General features: G+C 40.0%; 2 protein-coding genes and 1 long non-coding RNA gene across 4 annotated transcripts in view; 2 read left to right on the top strand and 1 right to left on the bottom strand.

Moving 5' to 3' along the window:
* Nucleotides 1–7816: 7816 nt before the first annotated feature.
* The window catches only part of RCAN3 (RCAN family member 3), a 32025-nt gene continuing 16623 nt past the window's right edge, over nucleotides 7817–23218 (bottom strand). For both annotated transcript variants that reach the window (XM_059915951.1, XM_059915952.1), the window contains 3 exons: nucleotides 12152–12325; nucleotides 10931–11102; nucleotides 7817–9947 (listed from right to left, as the gene is read on the bottom strand). In XM_059915951.1, coding sequence (XP_059771934.1) covers nucleotides 9763–9947; nucleotides 10931–11102; nucleotides 12152–12325 — 531 coding nt within the window. In that variant the 3' untranslated portion in view covers nucleotides 7817–9762. The remainder of the gene's footprint in view (nucleotides 9948–10930; nucleotides 11103–12151; nucleotides 12326–23218) is intronic.
* LOC132361256 (uncharacterized) lies at nucleotides 9825–20818 on the top strand. Its single transcript, XR_009501567.1, has 3 exons — nucleotides 9825–9955; nucleotides 20310–20475; nucleotides 20714–20818. It is a non-coding gene; the product is annotated as an uncharacterized LOC132361256 (long non-coding RNA).
* On the top strand, nucleotides 14841–16178 carry LOC132377410 (junctional adhesion molecule B-like). Its single transcript, XM_059943656.1, has 2 exons — nucleotides 14841–14935; nucleotides 15332–16178. Exons 1-2 carry the CDS (start codon nucleotides 14841–14843, stop codon nucleotides 16176–16178), a joined length of 942 nt encoding a protein of 313 aa, XP_059799639.1.

Below are 23218 nucleotides of genomic sequence, written 5' to 3'. Positions count from 1 at the left end.
AGGAATTGAACCCAGGCCCCTGCAGTGGGAGCGCAGAGTCCTAACCACTGGACCGGCAGGGAAGTCCCCAGAGCTTTATTCTTACTGATATGACAAAGTACTACCAGCTAGTTCTTCAGAATAACAGTCTCCATTCCCACCAGTATTATATCAGGTTTCCTATATCCCCACCCTCTGGCTAGACTTGGCGTTATTTGCTTTTCACTTTTTTGAGAATCCAATAGGTGTAAAGTGGGATCTTGTTTTAATTTACACTTATTGCTGGGTTGGAGTATCTCTTCATAGGCTCACTTTTTCTGTTTTTGTCAATGCTGTTTGTATCCTTTAGCCAGTTTTCCTATTGGGCTGCTTTTCCTTTTGATTTCCAAATTTTTATTAATCCCATGTTAGGATTGCAAATATCTTCTCCCTATTGTCTGTCAACATTGGCCATGGCAGTCTTCACTGAACCTAAATCATTCATGTCAATGTAGTCAAATTATACTTACATTACAGCAATGCTTTTAAAGTTTTATGAAGTCTTTTCCTGTCTCTGGGTCACAATGGCATTCTCCTACAATTTGTTGTTTCATTTATAGTTTTACATTCTATATTTAGGTCTTAAGTTCATCTGGAATCCATCTTTGTACGTGGTGTTTGATGGGGAACCAATTTTTATTTACCTACATATGCTAAGCCAGTTTCCCCAACACCATTTACTAGACAATCCAGTCTTTCTCCATTTTTTTTTTTATGATGGCACTTTAGGGTCTTCCCTGGTGCGCAGTGGTTAAGAATCCGCCTGCCAATGCAGGGGACATGGGTTCGAGCCCTGGTCCGGGAAGATCCCACATGCCGCGGAGCAACAAAGTCCAGGCACCACAACTACTGAGCGTGTGCTCTAGAGCCCGTGAACCACAACTACTGAAGCCTGCGCGCCTAGAGTCCATGCTCCACAGCAAGAGAAGCCACTGCAATGAGAAGCCCACCCACGGCAACAAAGGGTGGACACGCTCGCTGCAACTACAGAAAGCCCGCACACAGCAACGAAGACACAATGCAGCCAAAAATAAATAAATAAAATAAATTTATGATGGCACTTTATTGTATATTAAATTCTTATATGTACATGGGCTGGTCTCCATTATTTTTTTTTAACTTTATTTGCCAGTTTTTGTACCAATCTCATTTGACTTTTTGGTTAATATTTGGTAAGGCATATCTCCATTTATTTCTTTTTAAGGTTGTCTTATTTGTTTTGTCATTCTTCCATAAACATTTTAGAATAAGCTTAATGAGTTTATTATAAAAATAGAGCTGGAATTTTGACAGAGACTTCACTAAATTTATAGGTTAATTTGGAGAAAATCTGACATTCCTAAAATATTGCTACCCCATTTAAAAGCATTACTTAGATAATTAACCATATTCTTATTAGACTTTGAAAGTTTTTTCCACTGATGTTCTGTTGCAATTATGAATGGCATCTTATTATTTTAAAAATAAATTTATTTATTTTTGGCTGCGTTGGGTCTTCGTTGCTGTGCGTGGGCTTTCTCTGGTTGCGGCGAGCGGGGACTACTCTTCGTTGCGGTGCGCGGGCTTCTCATTGCGGTAGCTTCTCTTTGTTGTGGAGCACGGGCTCTAGGCGCACGGGCTTTAGTAGTTGTGGCGCGTGGGCTCAGTATAGCTGTGGCTCGCGGGCTCTAGAGCTCAGGCTCAGTATATGTGGCGCATGTGCTTAGTTGCTCCGCGGCATGTGGGACCTTCCCGGTCCAGGGTTCGAACCCGTGTCCCCTGCATTGGCCCGAATGGTATCTTATTGCTTACAGTTTGGCTATTGATAGTGGAAGGAAATGCTACCAATTTTTCTAAGTAATTCTTATATTTGGCAACTTTGCTGTACCTCCTTAGAGAGTCTAATAATCACATTGGTTTGTCCATTCATTAAACCAGGAAGGCTCCTTCTGATGCCCCAATCTAATAATACTCTTGTTTAGAGAAATTAATAAAGAAATTTTAATTTGCAAACCTATCCTTTAACTGATTAAGTTAAAGTCAGGATTTCAGTAGCAAGTTTCTCTAAATGTTCTTTGCGCACCAGTGCAATGAAACACTTCTGGGCAAAATGGCTCCATAGTTTATTAGACTTGATAAGTACAGTATTATCCTCTTGGAGACTCAGAATGTGCAAATTTAAAAGTCCTAGAAGTGGGACTTCCACGGTGGCGCAGCGGTTAAGAATCCGCCTGCCAGTGAGGGGACACAGGTTCAAGCCCTGGTCTGGGAAGATCCCACATGCCGTGGAGCAACTAAGCCTGTGCGCCACAACTACTGAGCCCACGCGACACAACTACTGAAGCCTGTGCGCGTAAAGCCCGTGCTCTGCAACGAAGAGCAGCCCCTGCTCGCTGCAACTAGAGAAAGCCCGTGCACAGCAACGAAGACCCAACACAGCCAAAAATAAATAAATAAATAAATAAATAACATGCTAGATGAAAAAAAGAAGTTCCTAGAAGCACTGCAATATAGAAGCTGTTTAACTTTCCCACATATTTCAGACCACAAACTTTTCCCAAATATATAACGAATTTTGATACACCCTATTTAAATACCTAATCCATGAATTACTTATATTTATACCTTCTATGTCTCAGAAGACCAGGGGAAGTTTGGCAAGATTTGAGATCTTTCCTATGAGCTTAAGAATTTAAATCTTTTTTCTTTCTAGATTGGAACCATATTTTGATGCGTTCAATGAAAGCATAGTGGGTTACTGCTCACTCCCCATATCTGTTCCAACATGTTTCTTGGTGATAATAGGACCCCGATACACACATTGTTGAATCTAACTTTTAAGTCAGTCTATTTTTTCTCTTTTTTTAAATCCTTTATCTCAGTCTAATTTTATGAGGTAAATTACTTAAACCTTTATTCTTGTATTTTCTCCTCCATTAAAAGAGTGTTTTACCTTTAGGTTATTTGCAGTGGTTTTCCAACTTGCTGTTTCAGCCAAGGAATCCTTAGCTCCAGTGAGATCTTATTTTAAGGCCATTATGTGCAACACATTAGAGTGAAGAGTGCCAGGCCCCGGTCACCTGGAGGCCCAGCGCCACCTGGAGGCCGCTCCCCAGAACACAGCTTCAAAAGCGTGTGTGACAATGGCAACGTCCCCAACAACTCTGGCTTAGTTCTTTTAAAACAAACAAAGAAAAACACTAATAATTTTAAGAACCTCTGAATCATGATACGTCTTCTCCTGAAAAATTAAGGATTTCAGTTTAACAGAGTAGGAGAGTGTGGTAGAAAGAACCTGGGACAGGGGCAAGAAACTGAGATTTTAGTCCCAGGTGGCCTACCATCCAGATGTGTGAACCTGGCAATGTCTCTTGGGCCGTTTGCTTGTAAAGGTGTGAGTGCGGAGCATGGGGGCAGGGGTGTGCAGGCTACTGAAATAGATCCCTGTGGAGTGCTCTGAACTGTTCCATGAGCTCTCACAGGGGCTGGAGGGGACTGTGGGTCCCCATTCTCCCCACCCCCTGCCTCCCTTCAAAAGGAGCAGCTCTGTTTACTTTTGTTTTTGGTAATCACTTTTACACTGGGATTTACATAAGACTTTTTCTGAACAAAGAGCAGAGTTCAACAGCTTAAAACTGGTGTGTGTGTGTATATATATATATATATATATATATATATATAAAATCACTGTACTAGATAACCTCTACAGTCATTTTTAGCTTCAACATTTTGATTTGGAGTTTTTTTTTTTTTTTTTTTTTAACCAAGACAGAAAATAAGCCTTTAACGAGTAAATCAAATTTTTTGGGGGCCACACCCCGTGGCTTGTGGACCAGGGATTGAACCCAGGCCCTCGGCACTGAGAGTGCAGAGTCCAACCAATGGACCGCCAGGGAATTCCCAGAGTAAATAATTTTTAACTGAGGAACAAACCAGGGTAAAAAGCTTTTCTTGGTGACGAACGCAAACCAGAGTCAGCGGTGAGTCACCACCTTTAACTTGGGCACAAACACAGCACTAATGTCCAGCTGGGATCTAGTTAAAGAATCAAACATAATATTTCACTTTTCTGTCTTTTGTGTTATTACCTAAATGTGATACTTATTGAAAATACTACTAAGAAAACTCAGTTCAAAGGATTAAAAAAAAAACTAGCTTTATTAGCTTTAAAAACAAAACTGTTACAATTAATCACAAAGACTCCCCCCCAAATTACATTCTGCTTTTATCACCTTGATAGGAGGAGGAATGTTTAAATGTCCTCAAAATACAGAAGAGCCAAAGTTGACAAATAACAAAGCACTACAAACTACGAATTGCCACTTCAAACACACTAAAATGTGGAATACACACATGTGAATTACTGACCAGCTTTTTGAAGTACAATAATATTCACCACAGTCGATAGTACCAAAAAGGTAACGTGCCCCAAAATGTAACACAAGATCACACATGTGTTCAGATAAAATAACAAATTCAACTCCTGGGTTCAGTTAACAGAGAAGTGAAATGGTGGAGAAACGTTTCTTAAACTTGGAGGATATGCGCAATACAGCAGGAATGAAATCACAGGCACCCCGACTTGGCTGAGAAAGCAGTGGGAAGAGTATGGCACAATAACAGGATTAGCCACCTTCATCTCTCCTCAGTCCCCAATTTGAGTTAGGAAGATTGGGGACTACGCAGAAAACAATACAGAAAAACACATATTAGCTGCATAGATATATATCTTCCCTTATGGCAAGAATGGACATTCAGTCAAAGCTACGCTGGAGTTCCAAGCGCCTGCAGAACGTGGTTTTGTTTCAAAAGGAAATGCAGGTTTACAAGATGGACCACATGGCTGATTTAGTAAAAGGCCTTTAAACTTTTGTTTAAATGGACAGAGACACTTTGACTCAGTCCAAGGTTAGTTCTTAACCCTAGCTGGAAACTTCTATTTTGAACTTGACCATTTTTATAATTTTTTTTGGTCAGTGAACCTAGGAGTTGTTGCAAATTTCAGTGGCTTTGTTACTTGTATATTTGGTAATAATAATAACACTCTACAAATTTTTACAATTTCCCCCGATTCATGATATTTTTTGAATTTTATTTATTTTTTATACAGCAGATTCTTATTAGTTATCCATTTTATACACATCAGTGTATACATGTCAATCCCAATCTCCCAATTCATCTCCCCCCACTTTCCCCCCTTGGTGTCCATACGTTTGTTCTCTACATCTGGGTCTCTCTTTCTGCCCTGCAAACTGGTTCATCTGTACCATGCAATTTAAAAAAACTGCATTCCAATGAAGATGTTCTGGCTGACCCCACTTCAAAGGAAGTTTAAAAAACAGCTTATTTATCAAATTGTTGGACAAGGTTCACAAATCTTACTCTTTAAATTTATTTAACCTTTTAAAAGGCGAGGTTCTACAACATGGACTTACCTCCTCAGCTAGGAGGCAACTACTTCTCCAAGTCTTTAGTTTCTTTATATTGTCACACTTACTGTCAGTAATTTATTTCCCTTCCTACAGGAAGATATAAATGCAAGTGTGCCAAGAAGAGAAAGACTGACCAAGCTCACCTGTAGGGCAGGTATGCAGTACACAACTCTGGAGAAAAGAGAGAGATCCAGCAGACATTGAGCCTGATGAACCAAAGAATTTTGTACCTTTTCCAATGCTTAATTAGGTGTGAGATTTTCCCTTTTACAAATGAAGCCATGGTCTGTAAGAGTCTATATAGAAACCTGAAGCACAGGTCAGCCTTCAGTCTTTAACAGAACTCCATCTTACAAGCACTGAGGAAGTGTGCCATTCCACTGCAAGCTCTTTTCAAATCTTATTAGATCTCGTTCTGCTTCATGAGAGTCACATCTCAAGTATGCCTATTTATATTTTAATCTCATTACTATGAAATCTAGGAAAGCCCACATATTGATAAAATGTCAACACAATTCCTTGCTACCAAGATAAAACATTATTTAAGTAGATTCCAAACCCAATGGTACAATGACAACAAAGACACAAAACACGGAACATCGAATTCATTCATTAAAATTATGAAGTCACTGACTTCATCAGATAAGATTTTTCTTATTCATTGTATCCCATCAGGGGAAAAGGAATTTTTTCCCTTTTGTTTGTTTGTTTCTTTTCTTATGACTGGGATTCACTGCCTCTGAGTGTCTTTAAGAGGCTAAGGTGAGAAAAACTAGAGAAGGCCCTAGCTTGGGAGTTGGGACTGCCAATTCTAGAACCAGGGCTACCTTCTGTGGGCTTCACAGCAAGTCACAGCTCCTGTTTTCTAATCTGAGTAACACGAAGATTAGATTATGATTTCCAAAGTCATCTTCAGCTCTGTAATTGAGATTCTGAGAAATCAAATCTTTTCACTTTATATCACAACTTTTTTTTTTGCTCTGCTGCGCGGCATGCGGGATCTTAGTTCCCCAACCAGGGATCGAACCTGCGCCCCCTGCAGTGGAAGCACGGAGTCCTAACCACTGGACCGCCAGGGAAGTCCCTATATCACAACATTTTAAAAAGACAGAATTATTGTAAGTGGGAAACAAAAACAACCGTATTCTAGAATGAAAGTGCTAACCTGACTCTATCTCCTGGCATCTCTTTGATTTGAACATCCCGTAAACCACAATGTTTATCTAAACTTCTATGTTATAAACAACAAGGTCCTACTGCACAGCACAGGGAACTATATTTAATATCCTGTGATAAACCATAACGGAAAAGAATATGAAAAAGAATATATATATATATATATGTATAACTGAATCACTTTGCTGTATGGCAGAAATTAACAAAACATTGCAAATCAACTAAACTTCAATTTTAAAAAAAAAACCTTTATGTTGAACTTAGAAGTTCCCAGGAGCTGTTATTTGGCTCTTAATTACTGATAGGTTTTAGTGTATAATATTTTGGTGAAGGAGAATGTGAAAAGACTAGTTTGCTTTCACCTGGTTTTCAGCTCTCCAAGGCAAGGGAACTGTTCTTACCATTTCTGCTTCTTAGCACCTTAAACTAGTAGATGCTCACGGGGAGTACACTTTTAAATAGATTAACTTCCGGTTTCATCCGCTGGGTAAATTGAAAGAACCTAGACCATAAGAGCCCATGCATTACAGGTTCTGTCGACTATTTTTATTGTCGTACGATTTTCTTATCCTTTGCAAATGTTTTTTCCTAACAAAAAGCATTATCTTCTTTCCTCATAACTGTCTAAATAAATTGATTCCCAAGAAGAGGTTATCATTTCTAAAGAAAACATAGCTACTATACTATCAGTTAAATCTAAGCAATGACTCAATTTCAAAGAAGAAGAAGTAGATAAACTTATTAGAAGGTACTTAAAAAAGAAAAAGATGCATGAGACTTATCTCTCACAAGATGGATACATGAACTGGATACAAAATAGCCAAAAAAAGACAGAGCTCATAATACCTGGGGAGATCCTGGTTGATTTCACAATATTTAAAAGTCAATGGGAGGGAATTCCCTGGCAATCCAGTGGTTAGGACTTGGTGCTTTCACTGCTGAGGGCTTGGGTTCCATCCCTGGTCAAGGCCCCATAAGTCGTGGGGCATGGCCAAAACTTAAAAAAAAAAAAGTTAATGGGCATATAGTAGTTTTTGTTTTAGAGTTCATCTTGTGGAAACATTATACTAGAAAGAATGAAAATATTAATGTTTTCCGTTCGGAAAAGTTTAATATATATTAAATAATTATATATTAAATAAAAATATATATTACTTAATATATATTTAATTTTGGTTCAAGTTTTTCTTCAATTTACTCAACACTGGAAAAAAAGAAAGAAAAGAGAAAAAGAAATATTCAGGTAATTTGCATTGTTTGACTTTAAAAGACAGTTTTAAGTTAGGGATAGAATATTCTTTAATTGGAAGGTAGAGCATGAAAGCCAAGCCAAACAATAAAACATCATGACTTTTGACCACTTAGAAAATTATAGCAAATAAATATTATCTAAAAGGAAATTCAAAAATTCCCAAATGTTGAAAATACATACATTTCCTGACTTAGGGTCTGTCCTGCAATGCTAAGTTAGTACACCCAGATAAGATGAAAAAGTGACAAAATGCTGAATTTATAACTGCAAAGTAAATTTATTAAGTGGCTGCCAGTTAAACTGCCAAATAATGAGTTTAATAAACTGTTTACAGAATCACAAGTTTCAACTGAATTTACATTGAGGCTTACCAGTGGTGGATATATACAAATAGAAGAGTTGATCATCTCAGAGTATTTGAGGGCAAGGAAAATATAGAAAACTTTTATTTTTTGCAATAAAGTTTATGTCCTTAGAAATAAATTCTACCATAATAAGAACATCTAGACCACAGAAACACATTACCAAAAATGCATAGACAGCACAGTCTGAATTTCTGCATTTTTCTTTCTTTGTTGTGGCAGCCATATTGGTTTATTAGTCCAAACTCACACGTCCCTGCACAGACACACCAGGGAACCCCAGACACTTGCCATACAAAGAAAACCTCAGAGTGACCAGAGATTCAGCAGAGCCACTTGACCTGAAGCAAAGCATTCTTAGTTTTGATGCTTTTCTACAAAAGGGACCTCAAAGTCCAAATAGACCACAAAGAGTTAAGAAGATGTCTGCTCCTACCTTAGCAGGTTCAACGATACACTCTGAAACACAAGTAGGGAACACTTCTATTTTAGGGGAAAATGTCAACTGGCAGCCAGGGTAAAAACATTTCACCCAAAAGAAAGTCCAATTAACAAAACGATCTCCATCTGCCCCATCTTTCCCTAATTCACAGAAAAAAAAATGTGTGTGACTTTCCTTTCAAATCAAACTGAAAAATGTTTAAATGGACAATGTAAAAATGGAAAATCTTATCATGAACTTTTCTAATTCAAAGCCTATGAATGATGACACACAAATATGCATAACAAAAACTCAACTGGTGGTTGAAGACAGTCCGAGCTACAGGCCAGGACATGGTCACAAATGGTAGAGTGCAGTGGCCACCTGAGGTCACAGTCATCAAGCTCACAAGGGATACGTCCTGCCTTCCAAAGCAACAGCTCTGTGTCCAGGAGGGATGCCACATCAGAAACTGGGGTCTGTGTATCACTTTCGGGACGAGGACAATGTGCATATAGATTTGGATCCCTTGATTCTGACAGTCAAAGGGAATTGGGCATTTCTTCCCCAAAGTTAAGGAAAAAACACTTGAGAAAAATGATTTTCTATGAATTATTCTCTATGTCAGGTTTCTTTCTGTGCAAAAAATTCCATGTATATTGAAGAGCAATTAACCTTTGACCAATAGATTAGTTGGAAGCCAATAGACCATTACAAAAAAACCCCATACTACATTATTAAAATTGTAAGACTATTTTTAAGTTCTTAAAAATGGTACTGCACTCAGTGACTAGAGTTTTCATTTTGGGGTACCCCATGCTATACGGAAGCAGGGAAATCAACGTTGCTGGAGGGAGCCATTCTCCTAATTTGCTATTGTTAAAAATGGTCAAGAGTTGCCACACGTTGGGGGCTAATCCTTTCATTTAACGTGCTGCTCAGAGCATCAGTTAAAATTTTGAACAGGTAAACCCGGCTGCTACTCTGTACTCCCCTGTCCCCAGGGCAGGCGCTCTGTTCCCTCCTGTCCTCGCCTCGGCTGAGCAGCGGTCACGGTCACGGGCAGGCATGTCCCCGCCACCCCAGCCCAGGTGGCAGCAGCCTCGCCCCACAACCAAAGCCTCACAGTGTGCAGTCGAAGGCCCGGGGCTTGCTCGGTGCTGCAGTCAGAGGTTCAGGGCGCCTTGTCTGGGTGATTTTCTGTTTGGGATTTTTTGTTTCCTCTTCCTCTTCAGTTTCACTTTCACAGACATGAACCACCACGCTCGGTGTTGACTCGGTTCCCGCGTGAAGTTCGTATTTCTCTCCTGTGGAGGTAAACAGCAAAGAAAGGGTTCTGTCCCTTGAAACTTCTTGCTCTACTCATATTTTCATTGCTCATTATTGGTTTTTCAATCTTTAAATCCTATGTCAGAGAACTTCATCTTGTTATGGCATTAGAGAATTGATGCTTTAAGGTTCTTAAAAAGTTTTGGCATTTTAAGACATTAGCTAGTAAGGAGGTCTTGGGGATTAAAATGTAAGTGCTAATTACTGTTCTATGAATAACACAAGTACATCTGCTTAATTTCGTAACGGTTTCTGGTTCTCCCTTGGTAGACACCTGTAAGGTTCCGGGCAGCAACAGCAATCTCGTTATTATAGGACCTCAGAGATCCAAGATACAGCTCTGATGTCTAAAAACAACAACTAGCCATTTCCCCTCAAAATGCCTTTTGTATCCCCTATAAAAGACATAACATTATCTTAGGTGGACAACTTGTATGAACAACAATGGCATCGATTTCTTATATTGTTTTAAAGGAATGAGAGAGATAGAGAAATAAAAGAGAAGGAAAAGAAGAAATGAAAAATAAATACAGGAGAAGAATCTGGAAGGGATGATTTAGTATCACCACCAATTCCCTGATATACTAGTCAATGTGACATCTGTCTGCTATTTTGATGGCAACTAATACTAACAACTTGTTATATACTAGAATTTATAGCGGTAAAAACCGCAGTTAGATTAATTATTACATATATATCATGTAATCCTTATAACCACGTTGAAAGGTAGCTATTATGATCCCTATTTTAGATGAGAAAACAGAGGCTCAGAAAATTGAAGCTAAGTAACTTGCTCAAGATCACAAAGTTAGCAAATGCTAGAATTTGAACCCAGGTTTGTGTGACTTTATCCACCATGCTGACCATGTTGTTACTAGTTGGCTAGAACACAAATTGCTGAATACAGTCTTTAATACAAAAGTTTTTTGGGAATAAAACAGGAGAGATAGAAGTTTGTTACCTGGTCCCAATTTGGAAACAGCACAGAGTAAATCATAATTTATAACAGGCATCGCGTCTTCCCCCTGCTTCCACCCCACTGGAGGCGACGCAGGAGGGGAGATGAGGAACTGTTTGACCGGCTGCGGGGGCAGTAAATACGATTTGTCCTGTGTTTCGCTGGACATCTGTACCTGCAGGGAGGGAGATGTTCAAAATTTGACCGGACTATTTTTTTCACTTTCATCTTTACATTAACTGTAACATCTCTTGGGAGAACATCTCCTGGGAGAAAATTTTTAAAAATTAAAAATTTCTCTTTAACAGTACATCTCCCAGTGGCTGGGTCAGGGTCTGTGCCTGTCTGGTTCACCACTGAACACTCAGTGCACAGCACAGAGCATTATGTGCTCAATAAATATTAGTTGACTAGAAAAATAAATTGGTGAAGAGATGAATGAACAATGAATGGTACTAAGCACTGAATCCCAGTTTTAGAAGAGATTAGGTTATACCATCTCCATCAATTCCACCAAGAAAAGTCCAAATATGGGTTTCATTTGGCGTATGAGATGACAAACCCCTTAATTTTTTTTTTTTTACTTTGAAAGCTAAGACCAAGGGAAAAAATGCTGTGTTGAAAATAAAACAGTGCCCTTAACACACATCATCTAATGCCTTTATTTCACTAATTCTTCTGAGAAATAAGCATAGCCAATTCTTGGCAACCCAGAGGATCCTTTTCAATTCCAAAGTCTAAAACAGTCTTTCCGTATGTGCCATGCCTCCTCCCTGCTCACCCCATTTTCAGAGGGGTGCCTCATATGAATCACAGCGCACGGAAATGATTCCAGAGACTACTTTCTCACTTCTTCCAAGGATGTCCCAGCACGAGTGCCATTCTAGATGCACAGGAGAAAAGTTAATTCACTGACCTTAAGGTGTTAGGGCTTAACCTTCTCAACCCCAGTTGAGAAAAGCTGCCAGAAAAATGAATTCCTTAAACTGAATAAAAAAGAGGTTGAAACTCTTTTCATGTTTAAACAAAACAAAGTTAGGACGGCAAACATGCTTAATAAATAAATGTATGTATCTGTAAAATAAAGGAAAAAATATTTTTCTCCTTGGGGATTGTTCATATCAAAGACCTCTGGCATAATAATAGAGAAAATGGAGAACTGACAGTATTTCTGGATGGAGGAAAACAAGTTTAGAGAACACTGCCGTCTGCACCATGAAGTACCTGTGCGAAATACAGCTTCAGCTTCTTCCCGTTGAAGTCTGTCTCGTGGAGTTCTATTCGAGCCCGTGCTGCTGCTTCAGGTTTGCTGAAATTTATTCGGACTCTTCTAAAGCTTTTAAACAGCTGAAACGTAACTTGGTCATCATAGATGGTGAAAAGTGCTTCAAATCTCTCCTACAAATCGACGGGCAGCCAGGCAGAGAGAATGCGGGCGAGGGGAGAAACGAAAAACCTTTACCAAGAGGAAATTTAAGTCATTAAACATAATTAATGGGATAGAACTCATTATAGTTTGCCTTTTTCCCCAAAAAAGCATTTTTTTCTTGTAGGTGTACAAGAACAGGTATCCTGTTAATCATATGCTAAATTCTGCAGTTTGCACTTATTCTAAAAATAACCTTATTAAATATAGTGTAGATTCATATTATAAAATCAAATGTAAAGTATTATAAAATAAATGTAAGGTATAAAAATCATAAAAACATTCCCAATTATAGAACAAAAACATTACTATCATTTTGAAGTCCGCAGTGTGCCAGAGTTTCTACCCCCATCCTATTCCTTTCCTGCTTCAAAGTAACCATTTTCCGGAATTTTGTGCTTATCTTTCCCTTGCTTTTCTTTATAGTTTTACAACATTTATATGGATCCTTAAATATTGAATCATTTTGCACATATTCCTCTGTAACTTGCTTTTTGTTCCTAAGATTCTTCCTTGTTGCTGTGTGTAACTAACTGTGAGCCATCCTTTTCATGACTGTATAGTATTCCATCGTAGAGCCATACCACAATTCCTCTAGTGCTGCTGGAATCTGAACTGCCTCCAGTTTTTGCTACTACAGTGCTGCTATGAACATTCTTGGTACCATAAGCATGAGTTTCTCTGAAGTGCAATCCCTGGGCCTTAGCACTGGCACATCTTTAACTTTAGCAGATGTTGCCAAAGTTTTCCAAAGAGTTTATATCAGTTTACTCTCCAAGAGTGAATGTGTGTTCTGGTTGCATCATATCTATGCCAACATTTGATAAAGACCTTTAAATTTTTATCAATGTGAAGTAGGGAATATGAAATGGGCTCTAATTTTGGTTATAATTCACATTTCTCTGAATAATAAAGAGGTTGAACCTCTTTTCATGTTTACTGGCCATTTGGGGCTCCTCTTAATGTGATGTATCTGTTCATATCTTTTGTCGATTTTTCTATTGGGTTGTCCTTTTTTATTGAGTCATGGGAATTCTATCGAGATACTAATTCTTTGTCAATTATAGGTACCATAAATATTAAAATTTGAACATTACTAAATGTATCCACTTTTTCCTTTTGTGTTGTGTCTTGAGAAATCCTTCTGCACTCTGAGATCACAATGATGTTCTCCCGGATTGTCTTCTCAAAGTTCTATGGTTTTACCTTTCATGTTTAAGTCCTTACTTTACATAAAACAGATGTGTATGAGGTGCCCCCCCCTCACCCCAGTAACCACTATCTCTTTTTCTATCACTCTAGATTAGACTGTATTTTTTAGCATTTTATATAAATGTACTTTTGGTGGGGGGCGGGGGGGAGAGGTCCAGGTGTATTCCCTGAGCATAATCATTTTGAGATTCGTATTACTGGGTTTTTTGTGGTCCTTTTTATTGTCAAGTAGAATTCCACTGTAAGGATGTTTACCCATGTACCTGCTGATGGGCATTTGGGCTGTTTCTAGTTTTGGACTATTAGGTATAAGGCTGCTATGAACATTCATGTACAGATTTTGAGTAGATATATGATTTTTATTTCTTTTGGGTGAAGACCTAAGAGTGGAATGGCTGAATTGTATGACAAGTATATGATCAACTTTTCAGAAACTGATTTTCAAAGTGATTGTACCATTTTACATTTACACCAACAGTGTATAAGAGTTCTAGCTGTTCCACATTCTCACCAACATTTGGTATGGTCAGTCTTTTTACCTTCAGCCATTGTACTGGGATACAGTATTATCTCACTGTAGTTTTAATTCACATTTCCCTAATGACTACTGATACTGAGCACCTTTTCCTAAGTTTATTTGCCATCTCTATAACTTCTTGGGTCAAGTGTCTATTCCAATCTTTTCCCACTTTTAACTTGGGCTATCTTTCTTATTAAGTTGTAAGAGTTCTTTTATGTATTCTATATAGAAGCCCTTTGTCAAGTCTATGTCTTTCAAATATTGTCCTTGCTTTCCTTTTTCATTTTGAAAGAGTATCTTTTGAAAAGCAAGTTTTTTTGTTTTGTTTTTTTGTTTTTTGTTTTTGGATGAAGTGTTGACTCCATGTGTTGATTTAAAAAAAAACCTTTGTGCTTTTTCAGGGATATCAGCTCGGTGCTTTGTGACCACCTAGAGGGGTGGGATAGGGAGAGTGAGAGGGAGGGAGACACAAGAGGGAAGAGATATGGGGATATATGTATATGTATAGCTGATTCACTTTGTTATAAAGCAGAAACTAACACACCACTGTAAAGCAATTATACTCCAAAAAAGATGTTAAAAAAAAAGAGAAATGTATCAAGTATAAATGCACATAAGTATAAAAAATAAAGACAATAAATAACTTTAAAAAAACCCCACAAGTTCAGTGCCCCCCCCCCCCCCGGGCTGCCTCCCGCGCTCCCGCCGCCGGGCCCTCGGCTTCCGAGGAGCCGGCAGCCCCCGACCCTGCGAAGATGGCGAGGAGGAGCCGCCACCGCCTCCTCCTCCTGCTGCTGCTGCGCTACCTGGTGGTCGCCCTGGACTATCATAAGGCCTATGGATTCTCTGCCTCAAAAGATCATCAAAAAAAAAAAAAAAAAAGGCCATGAAGAACCTAGTGGCAAGACGGAATAAAGACACAGACCTACTAGAGAATGGACTTGAGGATATGGGGAGGGGGTGGGGTGAGATGTGACAGGGTAAGACAGTGTCATGGACATATATACACTACCAAATGTAAAATAGATAACTAGTGGGAAGCAGCCGCATAGCACAGGGAGATCAGCTCGGTGCTTTGTGACCACCTAGAGGGGTGGGATGGGGAGGGTGGGAGGGAGGGAGATGCAAGAGGGAAGAGAAATGGGAACATATTGTATATGTATAACTGATTCACTTTGTTATAAAGCAGAAGCTAACACACCATTGTAAGGCAATTATACTTCAATAAAGATGTTTAAAAAAAAAAAAAAAAAGATCATCAAGTAGTCACAGCAATAGAGTATCAAGAGGTTATTTTAGCCTGCAAATATCCAAAGAAGACCATTTCCTCCAGATTGGAGTGGAAGAAACTGGGGCACAGTGTCTCCTTTGTCTACTATCAACAGGCTCTTCAAGGAGATTTTAAAGATCGAGCTGAGATGATAGATTTCAGCATACGGATCAAAAATGTTACGAGAAATGATGCTGGGAAATATCGTTGTGAAGTTAGTGCCCCATCTGAACAAGGTCAAAACCTGGAAGAGGATACACTCACTCTAGAAGTATTAGTGGCTCCGGCAGTTCCATCATGTGAAGTACCCAGTTCTGCACTGCGTGGAACTGTGGTGGAGTTGCGATGTCAGGACAAAGAAGGCAACCCGGCTCCTGAATACACGTGGTTTAAGGATGGCATCCGTTTGCTAGAGAATCCAAAACTTGGCTCCCCAAGTGCCAACAGCTCATACACAATGAATACAAAATCTGGAACTCTGCAATTTAATACTGTTTCAAAACTGGACAGTGGAGAATATTCCTGCGAAGTCCGTAATTCTGCTGGACATCGCAGGTGTCCTGGGAAACGAATGCAAGTAGATGATCTCAACATAAGTGGCGTCACAGCAGCTGTAGTAGTTGTGGCCTTAGTGATTTCTGTCTGTGGCCTTGGTGTGAGCTATGCTCAGAGGAAAGGCTACTTTTCAAAAGAAACCTCCTTCCAGAAGAGTAGTTCTGCATCTAAAGCCACTGCAATGAGTGAAAATGATTTCAAGCACACAAAATCCTTAAAAGAAGTCCACCTTTGCGATGCACCAAAACCACAGTTGTTGCACTATTAAAAGATTATAAAACTCTGCTTTGTCTTACATTTGCAAAGAGGTACATGAGGAGGTGAAATTGGTGTTTCATTATAATCTTTATGACTGCTACATCACTTGAAATTTTTATTTTACACAAATAGTTTTGTCAGCAGCTAAAATACAGTCTGGCTTCTTGTGTCTGGACAAAGTTAAAGGAGTCAAAATACTATGTAATATTCTGGGGCTTGTGAAATGTTCAATATCGTAACTTCTAGAGTAAGTTACTAAAAATATATCATACTGGTTGTGAAATTAATCCGCAGAGCATGAAAATATAAGCTGTATGCACCCTCTGTGCAAGAGTCTGATTTAGAGGGTTCAGAAAATACTGACAGATGCAAAAGGAACCTCTGGTCTCATTTCTCCCAGAGTCCTCCTTTTCCCCCTAACACAATGCTTATTCTGTTGCTCATTTATCACTAATATATTCACAGAAGGGAAGTGGCAGGAAGGGTCTTATACCCAAGGATTTGTACTTTTTGTTTACTTTCATGTCTGAGAACCAAAAGCAACATGAAGAAAAACACCTAAGGACCAGAGCTCACTCACCTGGTGTGTGTCATTGACTTCTTCATTAAACATCTTTCTGAGAGTTAAGCACAAACCCAAGTGTCTTACTTCACCCCCAGAGCTGCTTGTTGCTATTTCCTTCCCCTAAGACCCCTCTGAAGAGGATCAGTGACTTTGACATCAGAACTCGCCATTGGAACCAACACACATAACCCTACAGATACTTGTCCCTGCTTGATGGTGACTTCACATCTCTCTGTCTATAAAAATTGTGCAGTGAAATTTTGCATTGAGCCGAGTCCCTTGCTGTTACGGCCAGTGGTTTTCCAACCCTGCTTATGGCAAAGTCAGCGATATGGAGGGGAGGAGTGGTTGCCTGACAAGTAAAATGAGATGAAACAGCTCAGTGTGGCTCCTGGCACCTGGTGCTACGCTTGATACATAGAAAACACAGGAGAAATGAAATGAAAAATGGGTCCGATCATCTGGTTTCTAAACTGATAGATCAAAAAGACCTCCAGCTAGTGTTACGAAGTGAAAATTCCAATGATGCATGCAATAGGGAGAGTAATTAGACTGTGTTAAAAGCATAATCATCCAGAACTTTTGATTATTCGTTTCATATTGAAAAGACAATATGGCTAGGGCACTTCCAGTTCCAGGCAAATCTAGACGAAAAGGTCCCTCACTACCTTTGACAACTTTGAACATGGTTAAACTGCTTTTAAAGGAGTCCACTCTTTTTGTCCAATAGGCGGAGCATATCGCCAGGATCCACAGGATAGGCAATTGGATTAAGTACTCACGAAGTGCCGAATATGTGCCTGGACACCAGGTCACTGGGAAGATGCCTGTTGTCACACTGCCTCCACTTGTCTGTGACATTCAGTGATTCTCACCAGACCCCTTCCAACAGTTTCCGTAAAGGGCCTGGTAGTAGATATTTTAAGACATGTAGGCCATATGGTCCCTGCTATAACTGCCTGTACTGTACTCAACTCTGCCATTTTTCATGTCATTGTATTGTAGCATGAAAGCAGCCACAGACAATACTTTTAAAATGGTCATGTTTGTGTTCTTAAAACAGCAGGCACAGACAGGATCTGGCCCACATGCATAGTTTCCCAACTCTCGGTGGTGAAGCATGAAAAGAAAAAAACCAAAAAACTATCATTATAATTCTTAGAACATTTTGATTTTGTTTTCGTGAAGTAAAATTGTGTTTTATAAAGGTTAGGGCATTAGTATCTTTAATAGCAAGTTTTGTTTTGTTTTAATTATTATCATTGTAACTAGATTTATTTTTACTTGGGGGTTTAACCTAACTAAATCTGGAACAACTGTTTTTCAATACAGCCTTGCAAAAAACTTCATCTCACAGGTGGTGTTGTTTGATTAAAGTCTACATTAATTAAAAAAAAAAAAACCCACAAAAAACCTTTGTGCTTTTTGTGTCATATTTAGGAAATCTCAGCCATACCCAAGGTCACTAAGATTTTCTCCTATGCTTTCTTGTAGATGTTTTATAGCTTAGTTCTTACGTTTAGGTCTATGATCCACTTCAAGTTAATTTTTGTATGTGAGACAAGGGTCAAAGTTCATTTTTTATCCCATATGGCTATCCCTTTGTTCCAGCACCCATTGTTGAAATGAATATCCTTTCCCCTGTGCACTGAAAACTATAAGACGTAGTTTGAAAGAAATTAAAGACCCATATAAGTGGAGAGATATAACTCTTCTCCTTGGGGAATCACCTTTCTGACACTACTGGCTCTCTCCATGTATGTTTATTCCCTATTTCATTAACTCCTGCTCTTTATTCTTTTCTTTGAGTTTTGTTTCTATCACCTTAAGATGGATGCTTACTCCATTAGTTTTTCAACTTTTCTCATTTTTAATATGAGCATTTTAAAAATATACATTTCTCAGTATTATTTTAGCTGTCCCCACGCGTTTTAATATATATTATTTTCACTATCATTTGATTCTAAATACTTTAGTCTAATTTCCATTATGATTCTTCCTTGTCTCATGAATTGTTTAGATGTTTCTTAAATTTCAAATAAATTTCAGGGAAGTTCAGGTTCAGCTTGAACTTCACATCCAGCCTCAGGCTTCTATTGGAGTAGAGAGAACTGCACGTGCCAGCCTGTAGATGGTCCGATGGCCCCGTCAGGGACAATGTCGTCCACATGGTGGTATCTCTCCTGTGACTTCAGTGACCGAGCACTGGCTTTGATGAACAAGTACAAAAGCCACCTCTGCATTTGCGAGGGGGACATGAGTACACCATCCATTCCTGAGGACCAGAGGCTCTCTGCTCATTGGCCTTTAGCATGGGTAAAACACTCCTTTTTGCATCTAGTAACAGACTCTTCACTTCTTCAAACATGAGACCACAAAAGGAAGACCTAAGGAGGAATTCACAGCCTGGACAGATCACTTCAGCAAGGTCTTATGGCTTCTACCAGCCACTTATCTTCTGAGCACAGAACTCTGGAGCTCGGCTGTCTGCGTTTAACTCCTGGCTCCATTATACATCTGTGTGACCTTGGGCAAGTTACTCAATTTTGCTGTGCCTACAGTTTCCTTATCCATTAACTGAGGATAGTAAAAGTACTCACTTCATTGGGTGATTGGTGATAGAAAGAGAGATCATTTAAAGGTCTTAGAACAATACATAGGGAGTATCATCACTATTATTAACAGAAATAGGTAGAGCTGTTGCAATAATCCATTTGCCATTCTGTGGTCGCAAAAATAGCTGTTCTACTGTGTGATGTGGATTCCCCAGGAAGGAGGTAAATACACAGCGATAACAGTATGAACTAGAGAGCAGGTACCACGGAGGTCGCCAGTGGAAAATTAAAACCTGCCCTTCCTGACAGTCCTTTAGTGTAATTCAGATGCGTCGAGCTGAGGGAGCAGTCACCTAGGAGACATGCCCTCCCTGGCGACTCGGTTGCAGTGGGTGATACAGTGAACCACTCATTAACAGAATCAGTGTCCATCTTCCCAGGATTCTTCTGAACTTGACCTATGACCCTGACCCTTTGAAGCAGAGGACCCTGCTTCTCTGTTATGACACTGAGGACTCTGCATTACTCTGCTATGAACTTTGACTTGAACTGAGGGAGAGGATAGCAGGGCTTTTTGTTTTTTTTTTTTTTAGAAATTCACGTTCTTTTATTTATTTATTTATTTATTTATGACTGTGTTGGGTCCTCGTTTCTGTGCGAGGGCTTTCTCTAATTGTGGCAAGTGGGGACCACTCTTCATCGCGGTGCGCGGGCCTCTCACCATCGCGGCCTCTCTTGTTGCGGAGCACAGGCTCCAGACGCGCAGGCTCAGTAGTTGTGGCTCACGGGCCCAGTTGCTCCGTGGCATGTGGGATCTTCTCAGACCAGGGCTCGAACCCGTGTCCCCTGCATTGGCAGGCAGATTCTCAACCACTGCGCCACCAGGGAAGCCCAGGGTTTTTTTTTTATTGTAGCAATAAATTGAATTGTACATACTGAAAAAATACACTATTTCCATGCCAGTGGCTTCTAATCTTCCTTATTAATTTTGTCTTTTTGTTTTGTTTTCTATTTCATAAAGTCAACTGTTGGGTGATGGCCTTGGAGTTGCTTACTATGTACGTATTCATGGCGCCAAGCTTGCACAGAATGAAAAGCCACTTAAAACAAATGGAAACGGCTGATATGAAGCTAACACGGTATGTGTGAAAACGTGGAGGAGCAAGACACGACTCCTCTTCATCAAGGTCAGTTACGTACAAAGACCAAGAAACATTTCATTCTCGGGCTTGTTCATGTGCTTAAGGATTGGCAGTAACTTGAGCTCTGTTCTATTTCTTTGGTCTCCATCTAGATCTTTGTGTGTACGTGTCTTGATAAATTCTTTCTCGCTGTTCATCCACTCACTCATTCAATAAGGTCAGGTACTATCTTAGATATTGAGGCTAAAACAAGGAACAATATTGATTGTGTGATTTATTCCAGGGTGGACGTTCATTTCCTTTCTGGTGGTGTTTTCTTCATGGACATTAGAGAATGAAGGTGATTTTTCAAGTTAGGGACCCATCTTTCCAAAGACATGTAAACTTGAAAGAATGTCAGAAACAAGTCTGAGAAGGAAGTATATTATTTGTTCCTTTAAAAAGAATACGGCATCCTTCCTCTTCCTGAACATTCGGTTCAGAAGCCTTCAGGTGTAGCCAAGTAAGGTTGGTGTGTCCACGCTGATGGGGAGCAGGGAGCCTCAGCGGCCTGGAGCAGGGTGTCAGATACAGGTGGGTTAGGGGGGGCAGACACCGGGGAGGGAGGCAGGCCCAGCATGGGGTGCAGGAGCCCAACAAGGATGAGGACAGTGTGCCCACACAGGGGGAGCCCAACACAGGGCGCTGAAACTCAGCGGGGTGAGGAAGGTGTCCGTGCGGGAAGACTGCGCAGAGCAGGGCAAGAGGGAGGGTATCCAGCAAAGGGGCCGCTGATGGCGTGAGAAGGCTGAGGAGGGGACCTGCTCAGGAAGGCAATCCAGCCTGGAGCTCGGAGCCCAAGTGGGTAGGGATGTGTCTGCAGGAGGGCAGCACAGGACACTGGATCCCGAGCAGGGTAAGGAGGGCACCCGCGGGAGTATCAGAACCCAGGTGGGGTGAAGGGGACTTTCCTGTGGTGCGTCTGGGTGCACGGTGGGACCTGGCATGGGGTGTTGGAACACAGGTGGGTGTCCTCATGGGAACGGGGTGGGTGGTGATTTAATTTAAGGTGATACAGAAGAAGTGATTGAATAAGTAACTATAATAAGATAATGGAAACTAGTTTTCTCTCTGTCAGAGAAAGGAGTTACAGATTTGAAAAGGAAGAAAACTAGAAACAATTCTTAGTGTTGGACTGGAGTTGGAAGTATACGTGTGAACACAGGTATGTATGCAAATATGTTCATATGCACATAGTTCCCACCTCTGTGCCAGAGGCTTAGGAACAGTGAGACTCCGAGAGCACCCGGCACACACAGCTAACTCCTATCTCAGTTCCTAAATATGACTGTTCTCCATTGAAAGGAATCAGGGCTCCTCAGAGGAATGGCTGATTCCAGCGCTGGGGCAGGGAGAGTACAAGATAATTCTGGAATAGTTTGTTATGCTAGAAAGTTTAAAGAGGTACCCGAAGAGTGATGGGCACATGTCAAAAAGACACAGAGACCACCTGGAAGGGGCAAGCGCTGGCCAAAGCTGGGACGAAAGTGAGCATAAAATCATGACAGTAACAGATTATAACCAATGAATGAAACAGGAAACCACGAATCTTGCTGATATGAGTAAATATGTTTAAAACTTGAGGGGATACAGGATATTTACTTTCATAGTAACTCCCACAAAGTACTTATTAATTACAAGGAAAAAAAGAATAACTCGACAGTGCAGAAACCTGGAAGACACTGTCTTAATCAAGGGCTCAAAGTGAATTTCATCAGTAATAGGACAAGTTAAAGATGGATGTGAGAAGAGGACAGCATCACTTCTATGATGTTCCTGCCGAAGGTGCACAACCTGACTCTGACCCTGAAGAAACATCAGCCAAACCCAAACTGAGAGACGGGCTACAAAACTATCAGCCTGCAGTCTCCTAGAGTGTGAGCATCCTGAAAGGCAGGGAGGACTAGGAATTGTTTCAGACTGAAAGAGACCTGACAACTGAATGCACTGCTTGATAAGGGACTGGATTTTTGTTGTTGTTATAAAGGACATTACTGGAACCACCGGCAAACTTGAGTGGGGTCAGAGAATTAGAACAATGTATCAATGTTAATTTCCTGAATTTTGTTTCTTCTCTTAGAATGCCCTTGTTTGTAGCAAATACAAATAAAAACATTGTGGGTGATGGCTACAATTGCTGGCAACTTACTCTTAAAATGGTTTTGGGAAAAAAGTCCTTTGTACACCCAAACCAGTAAAAGTATTTCAATATGCACTGCCAATATACTTTATTTATTTATCTACTTTTAAATTTATATACATACACACATACCCATACACACACATATTATGGACATGTTGTGCTATCCCAATATAATATGCCCTATAAAACTTATAAAAATAGAAATGTAAATCAGATAAGAAAATAAAACAAACAGAAAAGACATGGTTACTGAAATTAATTTAGGAGGGCTCAACATAAATGCTGGCGAGTGTTGGTACCCTGACCCTGTAGATAATCTTCCCAGTTTTTTATTCATCACATATTTAATGCACAGCAAGGCTCAAAAGCTGGGCTCTGTGCCAGGCAGTATAGAGGCGACACACATGCCTATCGGAGCTCGCTCACTCCTGAATTATCCCGCCCTCCCCCATGGGAGCACCCTGCTTCGGAGAGATTAGAAACACATACACATGGGTAATCTAGATGTTTCTTAGAACCCAAGGACCTTAAATCCTACCTTGATTTGGGGACTGGCAGATCTTTTCCAACTGAAATTGAGATTAGTGGGAAAAAAAAGCTTCAATG

The sequence above is a fragment of the Balaenoptera ricei genome, chromosome 1 (genome assembly GCF_028023285.1).
Source record: "Balaenoptera ricei isolate mBalRic1 chromosome 1, mBalRic1.hap2, whole genome shotgun sequence".
NCBI lineage: Eukaryota > Metazoa > Chordata > Mammalia > Artiodactyla > Balaenopteridae > Balaenoptera > Balaenoptera ricei.
This window is presented reverse-complemented; position numbering and strand designations above follow the sequence as displayed.